The sequence below is a fragment of the Acytostelium subglobosum genome (genome assembly GCF_000787575.1).
Source record: "Acytostelium subglobosum LB1 DNA, scaffold: scaffold7, whole genome shotgun sequence".
Classification (NCBI taxonomy): domain Eukaryota; phylum Evosea; class Eumycetozoa; order Acytosteliales; family Acytosteliaceae; genus Acytostelium; species Acytostelium subglobosum.
Genome location: NW_012236526.1, coordinates 1160870 through 1177262, shown reverse-complemented (window position 1 = coordinate 1177262; position 16393 = coordinate 1160870). Strand labels below are relative to the sequence as shown.

Genomic DNA, 16393 nt, shown 5'->3' with positions numbered 1-16393 from the left:
CCTCCGACCGGATCGGATCGCTTATTTCTGAAACCTATTCGAGGTCACAATATAAAAGTGTACAAGTTACCGGTTCCATATAAAATGTATCCGATCAACGGATAATTACTGATTGATCGGATCGGAGAAATCTGATTGATGAATTTCCCAGTGAATCTATCTTTGGGAAAAAATTCAATGATAGGTCATACCTCATTTGATAATCGACCCATGGATCTCTTTCCCATAAAGAAAAGAATCTATCGAATGTGTAATAATCAGATAGATTACCATTGGTATAACAACATCTCTCCCCAAAAATTCAAGACTCTATTTTCATCTTGGATTTAGAGATACGATCCTCCATAAACATTAGAGTAGAAATTATAATTAAAAAATTGATGGTCAATTAGTTTAAAATTTAAACTAGATATTTGGTTGGCTAAGATAAAGATTATTAATTATATTATCAAACTTAATAATTATATGTAACACTTACGATTTAAACTTGCCCCTCCTACTAGTACTACAGATACTATGATCAAAGTAATAGATAGTAAATAGTGTCTCATAATTATTTGTTATAAATATTAGTAATAATAAAAAATTAATGATTGAATTGTTTGATGTTCATACTCATGGTTAGTTGGTATTAATAAGAATTGTTTAGGTGATTTGTTATCAGGACGTCCCAACCAATCAACTGCCTCATTGAGTTTACAAATCTCTTGACCTTTGAAAATGCGGAACAAATACCGATTTGATGGTGAAGCGACATTGACCTTAACAAAACATAAGGTATTGGGGGTCTTTGCATCGGGTCCCAACGTACGTCGGACGCCCATGCCAAATCAAAGGATTGTAGCTACGCTCTGCAATCATTTATTCAACAAGAATGATTGGAGGAATCTTTTGGGTGTTGTGTGTTGTTGATGTTTGACTATCTAGTTGTGTAAAGGGGGTGGTGGAAGCCTAGAAAAGGAAGTATTTCAAGAGTAGGCCGAGTAAGAGTGCAACAAACATCGCAATGAATCCTACGAGTTTGGAATCGATGCCCGTCGGGGTGGTGGTTGTCGCTGTTGGCTTGTTGCTTGGCTTTGCCTTGGGCTTGGTCAGGGCGCTATTTGATTGGTTTGCCGAGGTGGTATTGGGCGATGTCTTGCCACCACTGCTCTTGTTCCTGTTCGCTGTTGTTGTTGTTGTTGAGGTCTGTGATGTTGTGCTCTTTGTTGGTTGTTGTTTCAATGGTGTATTGTACTCGATTGGTTCCTCCACCTGCAATGTGCGGATCAATGACTTCTCCTCCTTGTGTTGATGATGCTGCTGGTGATGATGAACCACAACCTTCTCCTCCTTGTTTGTTTGTTCCTTTGGTTCCTTGCGCTCCTTCTTTGGCTTCTTCTCCTCGACTGGTGTCCACTCATCCTTGGCTGGTGCAGCTGGTACCTCAACTTTCTTCAACTCTGTCTGTGGCTTGATCTGGATGGTGACTCGGGTCGACTCCTCCTTGGGTGCCTCAGCAACAGTCTCTTGCTGTTGGACGACAACACTAGCCTGCTCTGGCTTGACCTTCTCCTCCTTGGCCTTCTCCTTCTCGACAGTCTCCATCAATCTCAACACATTCTCCTTGGCCCAAATGGATGTGGGCTGTGCAGGTGCATCCACTGGCTTTGGTTGCTTTGTCTGTTTGGTCTCCTTGGTTGGGACAACTGCTGCAGCTGGAGTGACTGTGCTTGGTGAGACAACAGTCGTTGTCGTCTGTGGTACTGCCGACTCCTCCCAGAATGGTGCCTTGCTTTCATTGGATGATGTCAACTTTGTCTGCTTCTGCTTCTGTTGTTTCTTCTCTGTTTTGTCAACTGACGAGGTGGTGTTGGTAGCTGTAGCCGATGTCTTCTCGACCGACTTATCTGGAACTCTCTCCTTCTCATCATCCTTCTTTCCTGTCTTCTTGTGCTGCTCAACGATCTTGTTTGATCCAGACCATCCAGTGGTCGTCACTGGGCTGGTAGTCGATGGTGTGGTACTCTCAGTGGCAGCAGCAGCAACAGAGGTTGGAGCGGCGACAGTCTCATTGCTGGTGGTGGACTGAACAACTGGTGACTTTGGCAATAGCAAGCCAGTGGCCCAGGCATTGACATTGGGTGGAACAACAACAGTTGGGGTCACAACAGGGCTGGTCTCTACATTGCTCGTGGTGGTTGTAGTGGTGGCTGGCACTGTCTCACCTGCTGGCACTGGTGCAGCTGGCTCGACGACTGGCGATGAAGCGGTCTTGGCTGGCTCGACGGGTTGGGCCTTGGCAACATAGGGAGTCTGTAGGGGCACTGGCTCGCTTCCGAGCAGGATACCTGTGGACCAGGCGTTCATTCCTGCTGGGATCTCTGGAACGGGGATCGCTGGTTCGGCAGGTTGTGTGATCTCGGGTGATGTTGGCACAGCTTGCTGCTGCACGGTAGCGAGTGGCTTGGTGTTGTACTTTCTGAGTTGATTGGGTGCAGTTGAGGTCCATGAACCATTGCTGTTGTTGTTATTGTTGTTGCCTCTCGCGAATGTATTGTTCGAGTGATCCGAGTCGTTACTGATCCAACCATCTTGATTCCTTGATTGGAATGCTCCAGTATGAGCATTCAGCTCATTCCACTGGTTGGCATGATGATCAATCTTTTGGAATGTCTTGAAGTTCTTCTTCTTCTTCAACTCATCATTCCTCTTGAATGTCTTGAGTAGTATAGTGTTCTATAATAGTTGTTGTTGGAATGTTAGACCATTGAATGAACGAAGGAGATATTGCTTTACGTACGTTGTGCGAAGAGTACTTGGCGTACTTTGACTTGAGTATATTCTGAAGACCATCCTTGAGTGCTTGGACCTTCTCTTGGTTCTCTGACTCATTGTTCCAAATGTTGATGCTTGCTCCCCAGCTTCTGAATGACAACACAAGTCCATTCTAAATGATCGTGTCATGAATGAACGTGCGAACGAGTGAGTTAGTGAGTGAGAGATCTTGTGGTCACATGACAACACTTGGGACAACATACCGTTTGCTCATACTGCTCCCATTGTGAAGCGAAGACGACAGTGGTGACCAGAGTGAACCAACTATTGATCATCTTGGTGTACTCCTCATTGTCCTTGATTATATAATTTACAGACTAAGAGTGAGAGATGAAGAAGGAGTTAGAGTCAGAGTCAAAGACATAGAGATATCATGTACTTACATATTTACCGCCATCCTTGTTCTTGATATCCTCCCAGGCTGGCTCGATTCCATCCTTGAACATACTGATGTTACTGTTCATTGGTGATTCCAAACTGCTCCACAGTTGCTTCAAGCCCTCTAGGGAGTTGAACGAACCGAGTCTGGAGATGTTCTGCAAGTACTGGCTGTTCTCTGACTTCTCCCTTGGCTCCACCTTGGACTTGGAGTCGTACCACAGTACCCATGACTCGTCAAACGTCTTTGTAAGATCGGCTGAAGACAATGCAGCATCCTGAGAGAAGTCCAATTGCAAGTCGATTGTATATTGAGGTTGTTTGTTTTGATTGAAGTTGTTGTTGTTATTGGCATTGTTGCCAAATGCTGTACTATTGTTATTGTTGGTTGTTGAAGACTCTACAATCTCACCTTCCTCCTCTGTACCCTCCTTTTGCTGCTGTTGTTGATTAGTTGAAGCTTCACCGCTGCCAACCATTACAAAGTCATCCTCATCTTCATTCTGAAGTATGTTGAAGTAGTTCATTGTATGTTGTCTGTTATTGTAGTATTAATTGTAGTTGTAGTAATAGAGACAAACAACGAGATATACAAGACAGTGATGTAGTGTGTTGTTGGATGGATAGTCGTCGACGTGGACAAGTATGGTGATGAGTCAATGAATGTATGAATGTGGGGTGATTGTATCTCTATCTCTCAGACTTTGGAGTGCGTGGGTTGGAAGATATTGACAAGTCAGACTGCCCTATTGTTTTGGATGGGTGGTTGTTGGGGCAATAGTTAATCGTCACCATAAAGGGATGGGAGAAGTTGAAAGAAGTTATTGAAAAAAAATGAAGTGTGACAAAGCAGTCAAAATGAAATCTCCAAAGTCTGAAATTTCAAAAAAAAAAAAACCCCCCCAAAAAGATCGCATAAAACCTTAATTCAGATAATTTCGGACATCAAGGGCTTGTAGCTCAGATGGTAGAGCGCTCGCTTAGCATGCGAGAGGTAAAGGGATCGATACCCTTCTAGTCCAAAAACTTTTTAAGTACTTTGATCACACCAAACTGTAAAATGAGGAACTTCCAGAAACATTGTCCTGGGCGATGCACCAACGTCTGAGCTCCCCTACCCACCGAACCTGAAAGGTACTTGGCGTCAACTTCACCAAGCAGGGCATCTACTCCAAGTCCGAAAGCACCACACTGCGGTCCAAGGTTGCAGCTCTCAAGTCTTACGCCCTCCCCCCTCTGATGTACCACTTCTATCTGGACTCACCGACCAAGTGGCAGATCAAGAAGATCGAAAACCTCACCAAATGGTTCATCTCAGCCCCCAAGACCACCGCCTACGGCTCCAGCTTCATCAATACGATGGCACTGGACCGCGCCGGCTTCCATTGGGATCAAAGTTGCCTCAACCTCTGGGACATTGGACTCAGATCAATTGCCTACAAGGTATGGGTGTTCAATCGTTTCCTCAACACCCCAGCCCATCTCACCCATGGCTACCTGGACTCGTGGAGAACTCAACACCGCAACGCCAGGAAGCGCCTGGGAGGCAAGTTCACTGGCCTCTTCCGCAAGTTCCACACACCTTGGATGGAGTTCCGCTCCGCCCACCTCTCCAGCCATAGCGACAAGGTACCTCTCTTGGATAGCAATGGTGTCACCCTCAGTCTGAAAGACATCTATGCCATCCTCTGGAAGGCAAAGTATTGGCGTCATTTATTTGCAATAATAATAAACTTCCACTCTAGTCAAAAAAAAAAAAAAAAAAAACTTCCAGAGTCGAATGATTTGATTTCCAAAGTGTTTTGATGTCGCTTCGCGCACTCAATCTCTTCATTCGATCATTCATAGAGAGTGGGTCTTGCCTGGCCCTCGACAATAAATGATATTCAAACTCAAACTCAAACGACGGCCTTGCGGAAAGGACCTCCTTTCTGGCATCACCATAAACTTAGTATTATCAGTCAAATTCAAGATACAAGATAATAGATTTTATTAACAAATATGGATTTTATCTTGTATCTATCTATCTATTATCTTATCTATATATAATATATATATAATTATTTGATTGAATACTCAACTTGTTATATCAAGTTTACTCACACAAAGTTATTAATAGAATTTGACCAGCGAGTGGATTCAATATTTTTCAACTGAAACACTTAAGGAACTCATCAAAACGAGTTTGTTAAATACTTTGATATATATAAGTGAGTAATAAAAAGGGGACCATTATTATAATTATTATTACATTCACCTTATTAATAATAATAATTTATTTTCTTACAATACAATGTCAAAAAGGATAATTCTCAATAACAACAGTCAAAATCGTATGATGAATATTTTCTTAGAAACTACATCAAGTCAGAAAGTCCAGACCTCATCGTTACCTTACTTCCTGTCAAAGAGACTAAGTGGACCAAAACTGATGGAGTAGCAACTACCACTTTCATAAAGACCTCCGAGATCCTTGATCCAACGGGAGGATATAAGAATGAGATAGTTCCCATTGTCAAACAGCCATATCTAACAGAGAGCTATGGAGAGTTTATTATCAAACTCTATGACAAAGATGGAAACTTTATTGGTGGGAAGGAAATCTTAATAGAACCTGATGAAGAGGTCTTAATCCCAGAGGTTGTGAGTGTGACTCACAATTCATGCCCGCCAATAAAAGATTGTCAAGTTCTCTTGGTGCAAATCAAAGGTGGGGTCCAGAATGTAGAATTCAAGGGTCAAACAAACCAGAATGGAGAATTCAAACTTCCAAAGGACATCCTGGATGGATCTTACATTTTACGGGCTTATCCTCAGAATCTCAAAGCAATTGAGAAGCAGTTTGTTGTTGCAATGGGCAAAAGAAATTACTTCCTTGCTAATGAATCCACAAATATCCATCAAGCCTATACCCCGTATGCTCATACAACTTCTCATCCTGAAGAAACTTTGGACTAGAATGGAAACTCAGAGTCAAAGGACAGAGGACTTATAAGAGATGGTGGCTTGAGAGGATCATCAATATTAATATTGGACTTATATAATTTACCGGACATACCTCTAACCAACCTCAAACTTGAAATGAAACTGATTGGAGCGGCCCTGGATATATTGAACAAAGATGAACTCAACAAGATCACTACTGGATTCCTTTCTAAATACTGCCAAGTATGGATAATCAGTGACTATTGAGAAAGACTATCAAAGAATCAAATCGATTTGATCGTTGCTCACTTCAACAATGGGAATGGTCTTTTCATATGGGGTGGCAATGAACCGTTTGTAGCGGATGCCAATGTTATTGGAAAGAGATTTGGACTTAGCTTGGAGGGAAATTATCACGGTTGCCAGATTGTTCAACTTACCATGAGATCTCAAGAGCCTGGATTCATGAACCACTCGGTGATGACTGGACTCTCAACTTTGTACGAGGGTAACACTATATCCACAATCAATCAAAGTCAATTCAGAGGAAAAGGATTGGTTGAGGTACTCTATGGTTCAGATAACAAACTTGTTACAGCAGCCATTGAAGACCCAGTTACCAAAGCAAGGTTGATGATGGATGGAGGCTTCACAAGACTTTATGACGAATACTGGGACACATGTGGCACCTCAAGATTCGTCTCAAACTGTGCTGGATGGTTGGCCAATCTCGAGTATCCCAGGGACATCTTGAAAGACATGCCCTCAAACATTTGATTCTACCAATTATTGGAGGATGGATGGACACCGTGCAACAAGAATTATTACCAACAAAGAGTTATTACATTCAAAACTTTATTTCTTTGACATGTTTTGCTCATTGGTGGATGAGACATTGAGCGAGAGCGCTGGGGGGATGACTGGTGCCTTTGGTCGTTGTTGTATCTGGATCGGCTTGGACTCATTGCCAGATTGTTGTTGTTGATGTTGATGATGGCCCACGCTGCTGCTGCTCTTTTGAATGATATCCGCTGGTAACTTGGACGTCAAGAAGGAGACGTCCAACTCATTGAACTTTGGCGAGACATTCAATGCCTTGTAGATCAGATGCAACTCCTCAGTGAGTGTCTCATTCCTAAAGCATACTCTGATGTCTGGAATATTGGTCTTCTTGATGTCGTTCTTTGAAGGGTCCAAGTACTCGGCACCCAGCCAGTGTGACTTGACATTGTGCTCAAAGCCACTTTGCAGGACACTGTTGCGCGCAATTTCACAAATGTCGCAAGGGCTCAAGTGCCACACCTGCGTGGCAATGCTGTACTCCTCCATCAACGGCTCCTTTGTGTAGTGGAACTGCAAAGGATCGTCCGTTGAGATACTGACGTTCAGTCCTCTGGCAAAGAACACTGGGAATGGGTTGCGGTAGTACGTCAGGAACAATGAGTTGTTACTCAAAGGTGACATTGCAATACCAATCTGAGTGAGATAGAACCTGTATGATTGATTGAATAGTTGGGTGAGTGAGTTGATCATCAATCAATCCAAATATCCAAAACATACAAGTACTGAAGTACTGGAGTCTTCCGCAAGTTGATGCCATGGTTAATGCCATGTGACAAGAAGAATGCTGCAGCCATGTGATCAGCCTCGCCAGCCTCTCCAGAGTGAGGTCTCAATGCAAGAGTGTCTGTAAAGTGTTGGTAGTGTTAGTGTGTGCGCAAGGGAGTTGGTTTGATTGATGGTGCCACAACATACTTAGACCACGCTCCTCTCTAAACTGATTGAGAGTGTAAAGGTTGGCATAGAGATAGTAGAGATAGTAGGTGTAGGGTGGATTGTGCTCGCTGGTCCACTCGCCTGGTGCCTGGAATTTCTCGGTGAACTTCTTCTCAAACTTGGACTCGTCGTCGACACAGTCGATGCCGACCACCTGCTGCAGGAACATGTGCAGCTTGGGATGCGCCTGGGGGTTCTTGGTGGCCTCGAACAGAGGCTGGAAGATGTTGGAGATGAACACCTGGAAGCTGAGCAGGTTGTCCGTCTCCTTATAGATGTCATAGAGACGTGGGATCTGGATCAGCCAGCGCACTTTGGGTGAGAAGAGCTCGTTGTCGATGATCCAGCTGGCCAGGTTCTCCCACTCGCTCATCTTGCGTCCATAGATCGACAGTCTGTACTCGGCGTTCTGGTATCTCGACTTCTCGAGGTCCTCAAACAACTCCTTTGTCAACTCGGCAAGGTATCTTCCCTTGATATGATTGTCCGTCTTGAGGAAGATCTCTCTCAGTCTTGATTGTCCACATGGGTTGTACTTCAAGTTGAACCTGTCGAACCTGTGGAACGTGTTGTTGTCGGCCTAAGTATGCGAAACAGTTAGTTGGTTATCCTTTGATTGATTGATTGATTGAATGGGTTGAGTGATGGACATACATGGACGTCTAGAGTGTCTACGCTTAGCTCGTCGACGTTTAGGTTCAAACTCTTGAACACCTCGGAAAGGGAGAGGTACTTGCCGTCACGGTAGATGACAGTCTCGCTGGGGGCATCCTTAAGCTTTCTCTTGATAAACTTGAGCAAGTGCTTCTGGTTCATCGACGATGAGTGATGAACGTGAGTATCAACCTTGCGGACATTGTAGAAGTCTCTATGAGGTGCGCTCTATATGTTGTTTGTTGGGACGCGTCAGTGTCAGGTGTCAGGTGTCATTCACTAACTCACGAGCACATACCTTTTGATGCAATAGCTCAGCACTGTCGTTGAGAAGCATGTGCATGTTGTATTTGGACTCGAGAAGACGGAGACGCTTAAAGGTGAAGGACTTGGCGGGACCATCGGCACAGAATTGCATCATCCTGTTGATGTCCTTGTAGTAGGAGTTCAGGGTGGATTGGATGTGGAACAGTGGCTTCTCAGCCTTCATCTCCTCCTCGTTCTTGTAGACGTAGAACACTCCATTCACTGGTTTGAACGTGTGTTCCGATAGTGTGTCAATTGGCGACTGGAATGGACTGTAAGGAGGCTTCTCACTTGGTGCAGTATCAGCGTGCCAAACCTTTGGCTGGAACAGATAACGATTACGCAAGTTCACCATCTTTAACAACTCCATGCACACATCACTATACTCTTCGATATCCTTCTCATCTGTTTGATTGATTGATTGAGTTATTGAGTGAGGAATGATTCCATGAATGAATGATGATGATGATGAACATACTCTCGTTAGTCAATATGATACGTTGGAATGTATGTTGTTGATCTTGCTTGGCCATGTTGAATGTGAATGAATTGATACTCTTGTCCTATTTGGGTATACATATGATTGTCAGTGATTGAACAATTGATTGATTGAATGAACATGATAGTATAAGTACCTCTTCCATGTAGTTCCTGTAAGTGAATTGATGTTGAGGGTCATCATCATGTTCATGCTCATCATGTTCAAACTCATCGTGATGATGTGAATAGAAGGACACCTTTGGTGATCCTCTCATTGGTGTTGACATCTTGAATGATTGTTATTTGGTCAATTGGTATTACAACTTATTATTATTATTATTATTATGTGATAATAGCGAGAAAAAGTCAAATGATTGACATAATCAACAACACATCATCATAAGTGTTGACCACCAATCTTGAGCTTGGTCCCAATCTTGAACAATTGTTAAAAGACAGTGAGGTCAAGTTTGATTACAAGTGTACTTCATCACCCAATAACGACCTTTGAAAACTTTTTATATATATAGATTTTCAGACCTTAGAAAAAACCAGGCAAACAGTAACCTTTCCATGATAGGTGATGAGGTTGTGCAAATTTGGGGGGGATTTTGATTAGTCAAAAACCGAATGAAAGTTGCAAAACAACACAAAATCATCATTTTTCTCACTCATCACCAACATCCACCATCAATCACGCATTTGTTTGAGTGAGAATAGGGGGTGATAATTACAAACGAGACTCAGATTGCTCCACCAGGTCAGAACTCCACTCCGTCCCCTATTTCACTGACTCAACTCCAACTACATCATTACACTTATTTATATCAATACTATTATTATCTGTATATGTATTATTTATAAATAATAATAGTAATAATAATGGATCAATCACATTTAAAGTCAACACGAGAGTGGCTACATAACAAGTCATCTGGAAACTTGAGTATAAATAATGGTGGTGGCGCAGATAACAGTGACATGGACAGGACACATTATTTCGTTCCAGAGGAGGAGGACGTCGATGATCAGTTTTTGACGAAAGAGGAGTTGACCAACCCAGTTGAGTTGGCCAAGGCTGTTAAGACAAGACTGCCACTATACGTACCAATCATCAAGTGGATCAGATCATATTCAAAGGACGATCTGGTCGGTGACCTTATCTCATCCGTAACCGTTGCCACAATGCTTGTACCCCAAGCCCTAGCCTATTCCGTACTTGCAGGTCTTGATCCAATCTATGGTCTATACTCTGGTTGGTTGCCACTCGTTGTCTATGCCTTTATGGGAGGTTGCAAGTATGTATTCATTCAATCACTCTGGAATCATTCCAATCACTCCATCATTCAAACACTCAATCAATTTGGATCCATTCCAAAACTACACTCAAACCCCTCGAACACTCCAATCACTCAATCTATCACTTCTGGAACTATTCCAATCACCTCAATCAATCTTGAATATTAACATGATTCCAATTCACCAAATTTAGACAACTTGCAGTTGGCCCAGAGGCATTGTTATCGGTATTGCTTGGAACTATATTGTTGGACGAGGATGTTGAACATAGAGCAGAGATTGCGCACTCTTTGGCACTGCTGGTGGGCATTGTCAGCTTCCTGTTTGGAATATTCCGTTTTGGATTCATGGGATCGATCATCTCGCGTTGGGTCCTCTCAGGCTTTATCAACGCCGTGGCACTAATCATTGCCATCTCACAATTGGAGCCACTGCTCGGCATCAAGTTCACTGAACTGCATCCGGGTGCAGGACCCTACGAGCGCTTCTGGTACGCCATCACACATCTCGACAAGGCCGACCACCACACCATCTTCCTCTCGATTGGCTGCATCCTATTCTTGTTTGGCATGCGCTTTGTCAAGGCCATACTCATGAAGAAGGGCTTCAAGAATGCCAAGTACATCCCAGACATCATGCTCATCGTTATCATCTCCATACTAATCGTGTGGTTGGGCAACCTCGAAGCCGCCAATGGAAAGGGTATCAAGGTATTGGGCTTCATTGACGGTGGGTTCCCCGTGCCATCCTTCCCAAGCTTCAGCATCGAGCACTTTAGAACAATGCTGCCAGAGGCCATCCTCATTGTGATCATTGGATTCGTCGAGGCAACTGCCGTCTCCAAGGGCCTAGCCACCAAGCACAACTACTCAATCAGCTCGAACCGTGAGCTGGTCGCCTTTGGCACGGCCAACATCCTGGGCTCCATCTTCAAGGCCTACCCAGTGTACGCTTCAATCCCACGTACCAGCATCCAGGACTCATCCGGCTCGAGGACCTGTCTGTCGGGCTTCCTGACCTCGTGTTTGTTGCTCATCACCTCAATGTTCCTCACGCGTCTGTTCAAGTACCTGCCCTACGCCACGATGGCATCAATCATCTTTGTCGCAGCATTCGGTCTGCTCGAGATCCACGAGGTCATATTCTTGTGGAAGACTCGCTCGTGGTATGACTTTGCGCAGTTCATGGTTGCCCTGTTGGCAACGTTCGTGCTCGAGGTGGAGATGGGCGTGCTCATCTCGCTGGGCATGTGCATCTTCTTGGTGCTGCGCCACTCATCATCGCCGCACGTCTATAGTGTGCTGGGAAGGGTTCCCGGCACCAACCGATTCAAGGACGTGAGCAAGTTCCCCGAGGCCGAGCCCATCGAGGGCATCCTCCTGATCCGTATCGACGAGGTGCTCTACTTTGCCAACATCTCGCAGTTCAAGCAACTGTTGGCCGAGATCGAGAAGATGATGGACAAGTCGGCGATCGAGGCTGGCAATGGCGGCACGCCACTCCAGTCGATCGTGATCAACATTGTCAACATACCCCAAGTCGATGCCAGTGCCTTGCTGACCATCCAGGAGATGGTGGAGGCCTACCACAAGCGTAACATCAAGGTGGCCTTTGTCCAGATGTCCGAGAAGATCAAGGACTCATTCAAGAAGTCCGGTCTATTCGATCTGATCACAGCTCAGATGATCTTTGAGTCCAACTACGAGGCCGTAACCTATCTCGAACATAACGCACCACAAGAGGGCGATGCTGTTGGAATGCATGATCTGAGTCTAGACATCCCATCAACTCGCGAGGCATTTGACAATGACGACGAGGACCTCAGCTACACTCCGCGCTCAGGTCATGGTGCCATCCTCAACAACGACATCAAACTGGAAGATTATTCAGACATCGAAGATTCAGAGGAGTTCATTCATCACAAGAAGTGATCACTTCAATCATTCAAACCAATAATGGCAAGGCCAGGCCAGGCCAGGCCAGGCAACTCATCAACAGGCGACAACCCATTCAAATATTGTATTGTTACCAACCAAACTACCAACTTCACATGCATTACAACAATCATTTGTTGTCAACGAAGGGTGGCGCATACTACCGCCACCTTCCTAGTCAATAAATGGAGTGATGGAATATATACAACAAGCCATTATAACCTTTATATCTAACTAACAATAAGTCATAGTCCATTGCTGCTTTGGGAACATTTGATTACGTCTTGATATCAGTTCATACTTGGGAATGTATCCATTCTGGAATAGACTGAGCATTCTGTTGTACTCCTCTTGGTAGTCCTCAGAGTCGTAGAAGTTGTTGGCCATCTTGATCTCCTCCCACTCGTTCTCCTCCTCCTTGGTGAATGTTCTCTCGCGCTCCTCCTCTTCGTAAGCATCGTCGTCGTCATCATTGAGATAGCCACCGCCATAGTATCCACTGCTGCTTGAGTCATCTGAAAGGTCAGTGTAGCAATCAGACACCTCTGATGGTGCTGATTGCTGTGGGCCCAATTGAAGCTGGTCCAAGTAGCATTGATAATGAAGCAGGGCAATGGCCACATCAGAGTTACTAGCATTTGATGAGCTTAATGATGATGACTGGCTGCTGTCGTTTGATTTCTTTGACTGTCTGGCACCATTATCTTCATCGTCATCGTTATCGATGCGAGGTGCCTCAACCTTGAGATATGATCTCAAAGAGTCCTTGAGGTCGCTGTCATCAATGATGAATCCATGTTTGGCGGTCTTGATCTGTCGACGAAGCTCCTTCTCTGCATTCTCCTGGCGCTGCAACTGGCGTAGCAGTTTGTTGTTTGTGTTGATCTCGGCCAAACGATCAAACTCACGTGGCGAGATGATCTTGGCGTCGTATTCGCCAAAGTCAATAGCCTCGTATTTTGTTCTGCGTGGACCAGAGCTCTCCTCACCGCCATATGTGTCATCAGTCAGACTGCCGGCAGCCTTCTTTGATAATCTTTTACGCTCCAACAGTTTGGCACGACTGTACAGTGTGTTCATGTCCACATCGCGCACCTCCTGATTGCTCCAATATGATGGATATGAAGTGTCGACCTCCTCCTTTCCCTTTTGTTTCGAACAGTTGTGGTTGCCACTGTTGCCACTACTGTTCGAGGTGGAAGCTCTATACTTGATTGCATTCTGTACAGCCTCCTGATGAGCCTTTCTCCTCTCCTCCTTTTTCTGTTTCAACACAGAGTATCCATCAGCATTATATTGTGAAGATGGTACAATGAATCCAATACTGTTGTCTAAACGTTCATAAAGTAAGAATATAATCACATTATTGAATGTAGGTGTACAACATACTGTGCTCATATTTAAAGTATACTCTTGGTGGATTGTCAAAGACTTGGATAACCTTGGCAAGACGGTTGTACTTTACGATGTAGTCACCTTTCTTGAAGTTCTTCTTGAATTGAGTTTGACGGTGATCATATCCAAGCAAGTCGTCTTCCAATGTCATAGCTGATGTGCTGTGTAGTAACCTGTTGTTGTCTAACTTGGCATCAAAAGGTTTGATGATGAATGATTATAAGTTATATATATATATAATTATGTATCTGTATGTGTGTGTCAATCACACATTTAGAGTGATAAAGTGGTTGCATAAACTTAAGATGGATATTTATAACATTGAAGAGAGATAAATTGGTTAACAATTTCAGAAAAATTGTAGAAGAAATGTGGGAGTGTTGACTTTTTGCGAATTCTGAACAAGTTGTGTCTTCCAATCGAGATAGATGCTTGACGAGCCTTTATTATTCCTTAGGCTCTGAGCGAGGAGCATGTCATTCTGTCGATGTAGACTCGTCGCAGTGTCAACACTCCAATCACTGATGTAAGGTTGGTCGTTCACTCTGATTGATTGTATATGTGTGCGACCATCTGTATGATTCGACTCGTACCAATGCAAGAGTTTGGTAATAGTATTATCATTGAACGATAATATCATGCTTGTTGTTAAACTAGATGTCAATCTCATTAGAGTCTACATAAGGTGTCGATGATGCTGTTGTCGAGGTTGTTGTTATCGTTGTTGTCGAGGTGTTTATCATGTTGTTGTTGTTGTTGTTAAGTGTGTTGAGATGCAAAGGTGTAGTGGCAGCTGATGTCTTGAGAGGCAGATCTTTCCATGGGTCTTCAAGAAATGAGTCTTTATAGTATGTTGTCGTGATGAACTCGTATGATTGATTGTGTGTCTGTGTGAATCCACCTCTTCCACCACCTCTTCCTCCACCTCCTCTGTGTCCTCCTCCTCGGCCACCACCTCTGCCTCCACCACGGAAGCCACCACCACCTCTTCCTCTTCCTCCACCTCCACCTCTTCCACCATTGAATCCACCTCTAAAGTTATTCTGTCCTCCTTGATACATTCTTATCTGTATCTGTATCTGTATGAATGACTGAATAATGAGATAATCAGTGAACTTTCAAAGAGATTTAGGGGGAATCTTGAGTGGAGGTCATCGGAAATGAAGTCCATGTTGAGCCACACCAAAGGGTGTTCAAAGTGGGCAACAATGGTAATATTGAATCATAATAAGATTATGATCAGATGATAATATCCAACAAATAAGTTATAAATAATGTTGGATTTGGAGAAGATTATAAAAGACGACTTATTGATTACGAGAGATGAGCATTGTGTTGGATGTAATGATGGTGATGATGATGGAGTGGACCTTGTATCACATCTACCAATGGAGGTCCAAACTATAATCATAAGACAACTGGATGTTGACTCTGTAAACAATCTAATGAATGTCTCACAATGGTACAATAACCTTGCTGGCAACCCTTTGATATGTATGTATCTCAAACATGTTTGAAACTCACTCTAATCTATCAATCAATCAACAAAGGGAAGGAGTTATGTTTCAAACCTAATGTACATAGTGGAATGTCATTGCCTAGAGAACTTCTTGGTGTTGGAACACATAGTTTACCATCTACAATTGATTGGAGATTGATCTATAGAGAGTTGTCCACTCTTCAAACAGAGGATGTAATAAGAGGTGTTGTTTCCTCATCATCATGTGATCGTTCCAGCCAAAGAATAGACAATACATTATTTGAGTGAGTATGACGTCGATTGCCATCCATGGACTCCAACATCTAACTAGACCTTACTCACTCACTTAAGTAATCCTGACTTCTGGAGTTCGACAGGATCGTCCACAACTGACGCCAATGAGTCATTGGTTTACGTGCTTGGACAACCTTATGCCATGTCCTCTACATTCAAAATCAAGGTTTACAAGTCATGGCATCAGTATGAGTAAGTAAGACGCAATGGATATGACTTTGGATCGATCACTTACATGTACACTTCACAAAAACACAGACATCCATGTTATCCTCCACAACGAATCAAGATATCCATTGGACACTTTCCTAGCGTCGACTATCATTATGTATCCAAAGAGTTTGATGTTGTCAGCGGCACTGATGGTATGTATCCATCATGGAGTAGACCAATCAATCAATCAACAAACTAACTCAATGAGTTGTCATTTAGACGAACAAATCTTTGACCTTGGACAACTTGTGTACGGAAGATATCTTAGAGTTGACCTCATTGGAAAGGTCCAAGCACAACTCTCTGACAACCTGTTATACACAGCAATTGAACGTGTCAAGATGGATGGTGTTTCAATTGGCAGATCACAATGTCCAAACCTCTTTGAACTACTCTCCAACTTTCAAGTCAAACTAACAAAGTATGTCAAATAATACAATGC

The 16393-nt window shown here is 43.5% G+C and overlaps 6 protein-coding genes across 6 annotated transcripts; 3 read left to right on the top strand and 3 right to left on the bottom strand.

The window, feature by feature from the left end:
* Window positions 1-951: 951 nt before the first annotated feature.
* SAMD00019534_043470 (hypothetical protein) lies at window positions 952-3722 on the bottom strand (the record flags this gene model as incomplete). Its single annotated transcript, XM_012900852.1, has 4 exons — window positions 952-2718; window positions 2783-2929; window positions 3021-3134; window positions 3201-3722. 4 exons carry the CDS (start codon window positions 3720-3722, stop codon window positions 952-954), a joined length of 2550 nt encoding a protein of 849 aa, XP_012756306.1.
* A 604-nt stretch (window positions 3723-4326) lies between these two features.
* Window positions 4327-4995, top strand: SAMD00019534_043460 (hypothetical protein; the record flags this gene model as incomplete). Its single annotated transcript, XM_012900851.1, has 1 exon — window positions 4327-4995. A coding segment is annotated over one exon (669 nt), but the record flags the coding sequence as incomplete, so codon positions are not given.
* A 1980-nt stretch (window positions 4996-6975) lies between these two features.
* Window positions 6976-9623, bottom strand: SAMD00019534_043450 (hypothetical protein; the record flags this gene model as incomplete). Its single annotated transcript, XM_012900850.1, has 7 exons — window positions 6976-7612; window positions 7681-7807; window positions 7876-8476; window positions 8551-8778; window positions 8849-9261; window positions 9335-9419; window positions 9492-9623. The coding sequence occupies 7 exons, from the start codon at window positions 9621-9623 to the stop codon at window positions 6976-6978; spliced, it is 2223 nt and encodes a 740-aa protein (XP_012756304.1).
* A 625-nt stretch (window positions 9624-10248) lies between these two features.
* SAMD00019534_043440 (hypothetical protein) lies at window positions 10249-12560 on the top strand (the record flags this gene model as incomplete). Its single annotated transcript, XM_012900849.1, has 2 exons — window positions 10249-10634; window positions 10829-12560. Coding segments are annotated over 2 exons (2118 nt in total), but the record flags the coding sequence as incomplete, so codon positions are not given.
* Window positions 12561-12709: 149 nt separating this feature from the next.
* On the bottom strand, window positions 12710-14115 carry SAMD00019534_043430 (hypothetical protein; the record flags this gene model as incomplete). The annotated part of the gene is made up of 3 exons (XM_012900848.1): window positions 12710-12743; window positions 12871-13900; window positions 13959-14115. 3 exons carry the CDS (start codon window positions 14113-14115, stop codon window positions 12710-12712), a joined length of 1221 nt encoding a protein of 406 aa, XP_012756302.1.
* Window positions 14116-15409: 1294 nt separating this feature from the next.
* On the top strand, window positions 15410-16385 carry SAMD00019534_043420 (hypothetical protein; the record flags this gene model as incomplete). The annotated part of the gene is made up of 5 exons (XM_012900847.1): window positions 15410-15458; window positions 15515-15728; window positions 15796-15930; window positions 15997-16103; window positions 16171-16385. The coding sequence occupies 5 exons, from the start codon at window positions 15410-15412 to the stop codon at window positions 16383-16385; spliced, it is 720 nt and encodes a 239-aa protein (XP_012756301.1).
* Window positions 16386-16393: the final 8 nt, after the last annotated feature.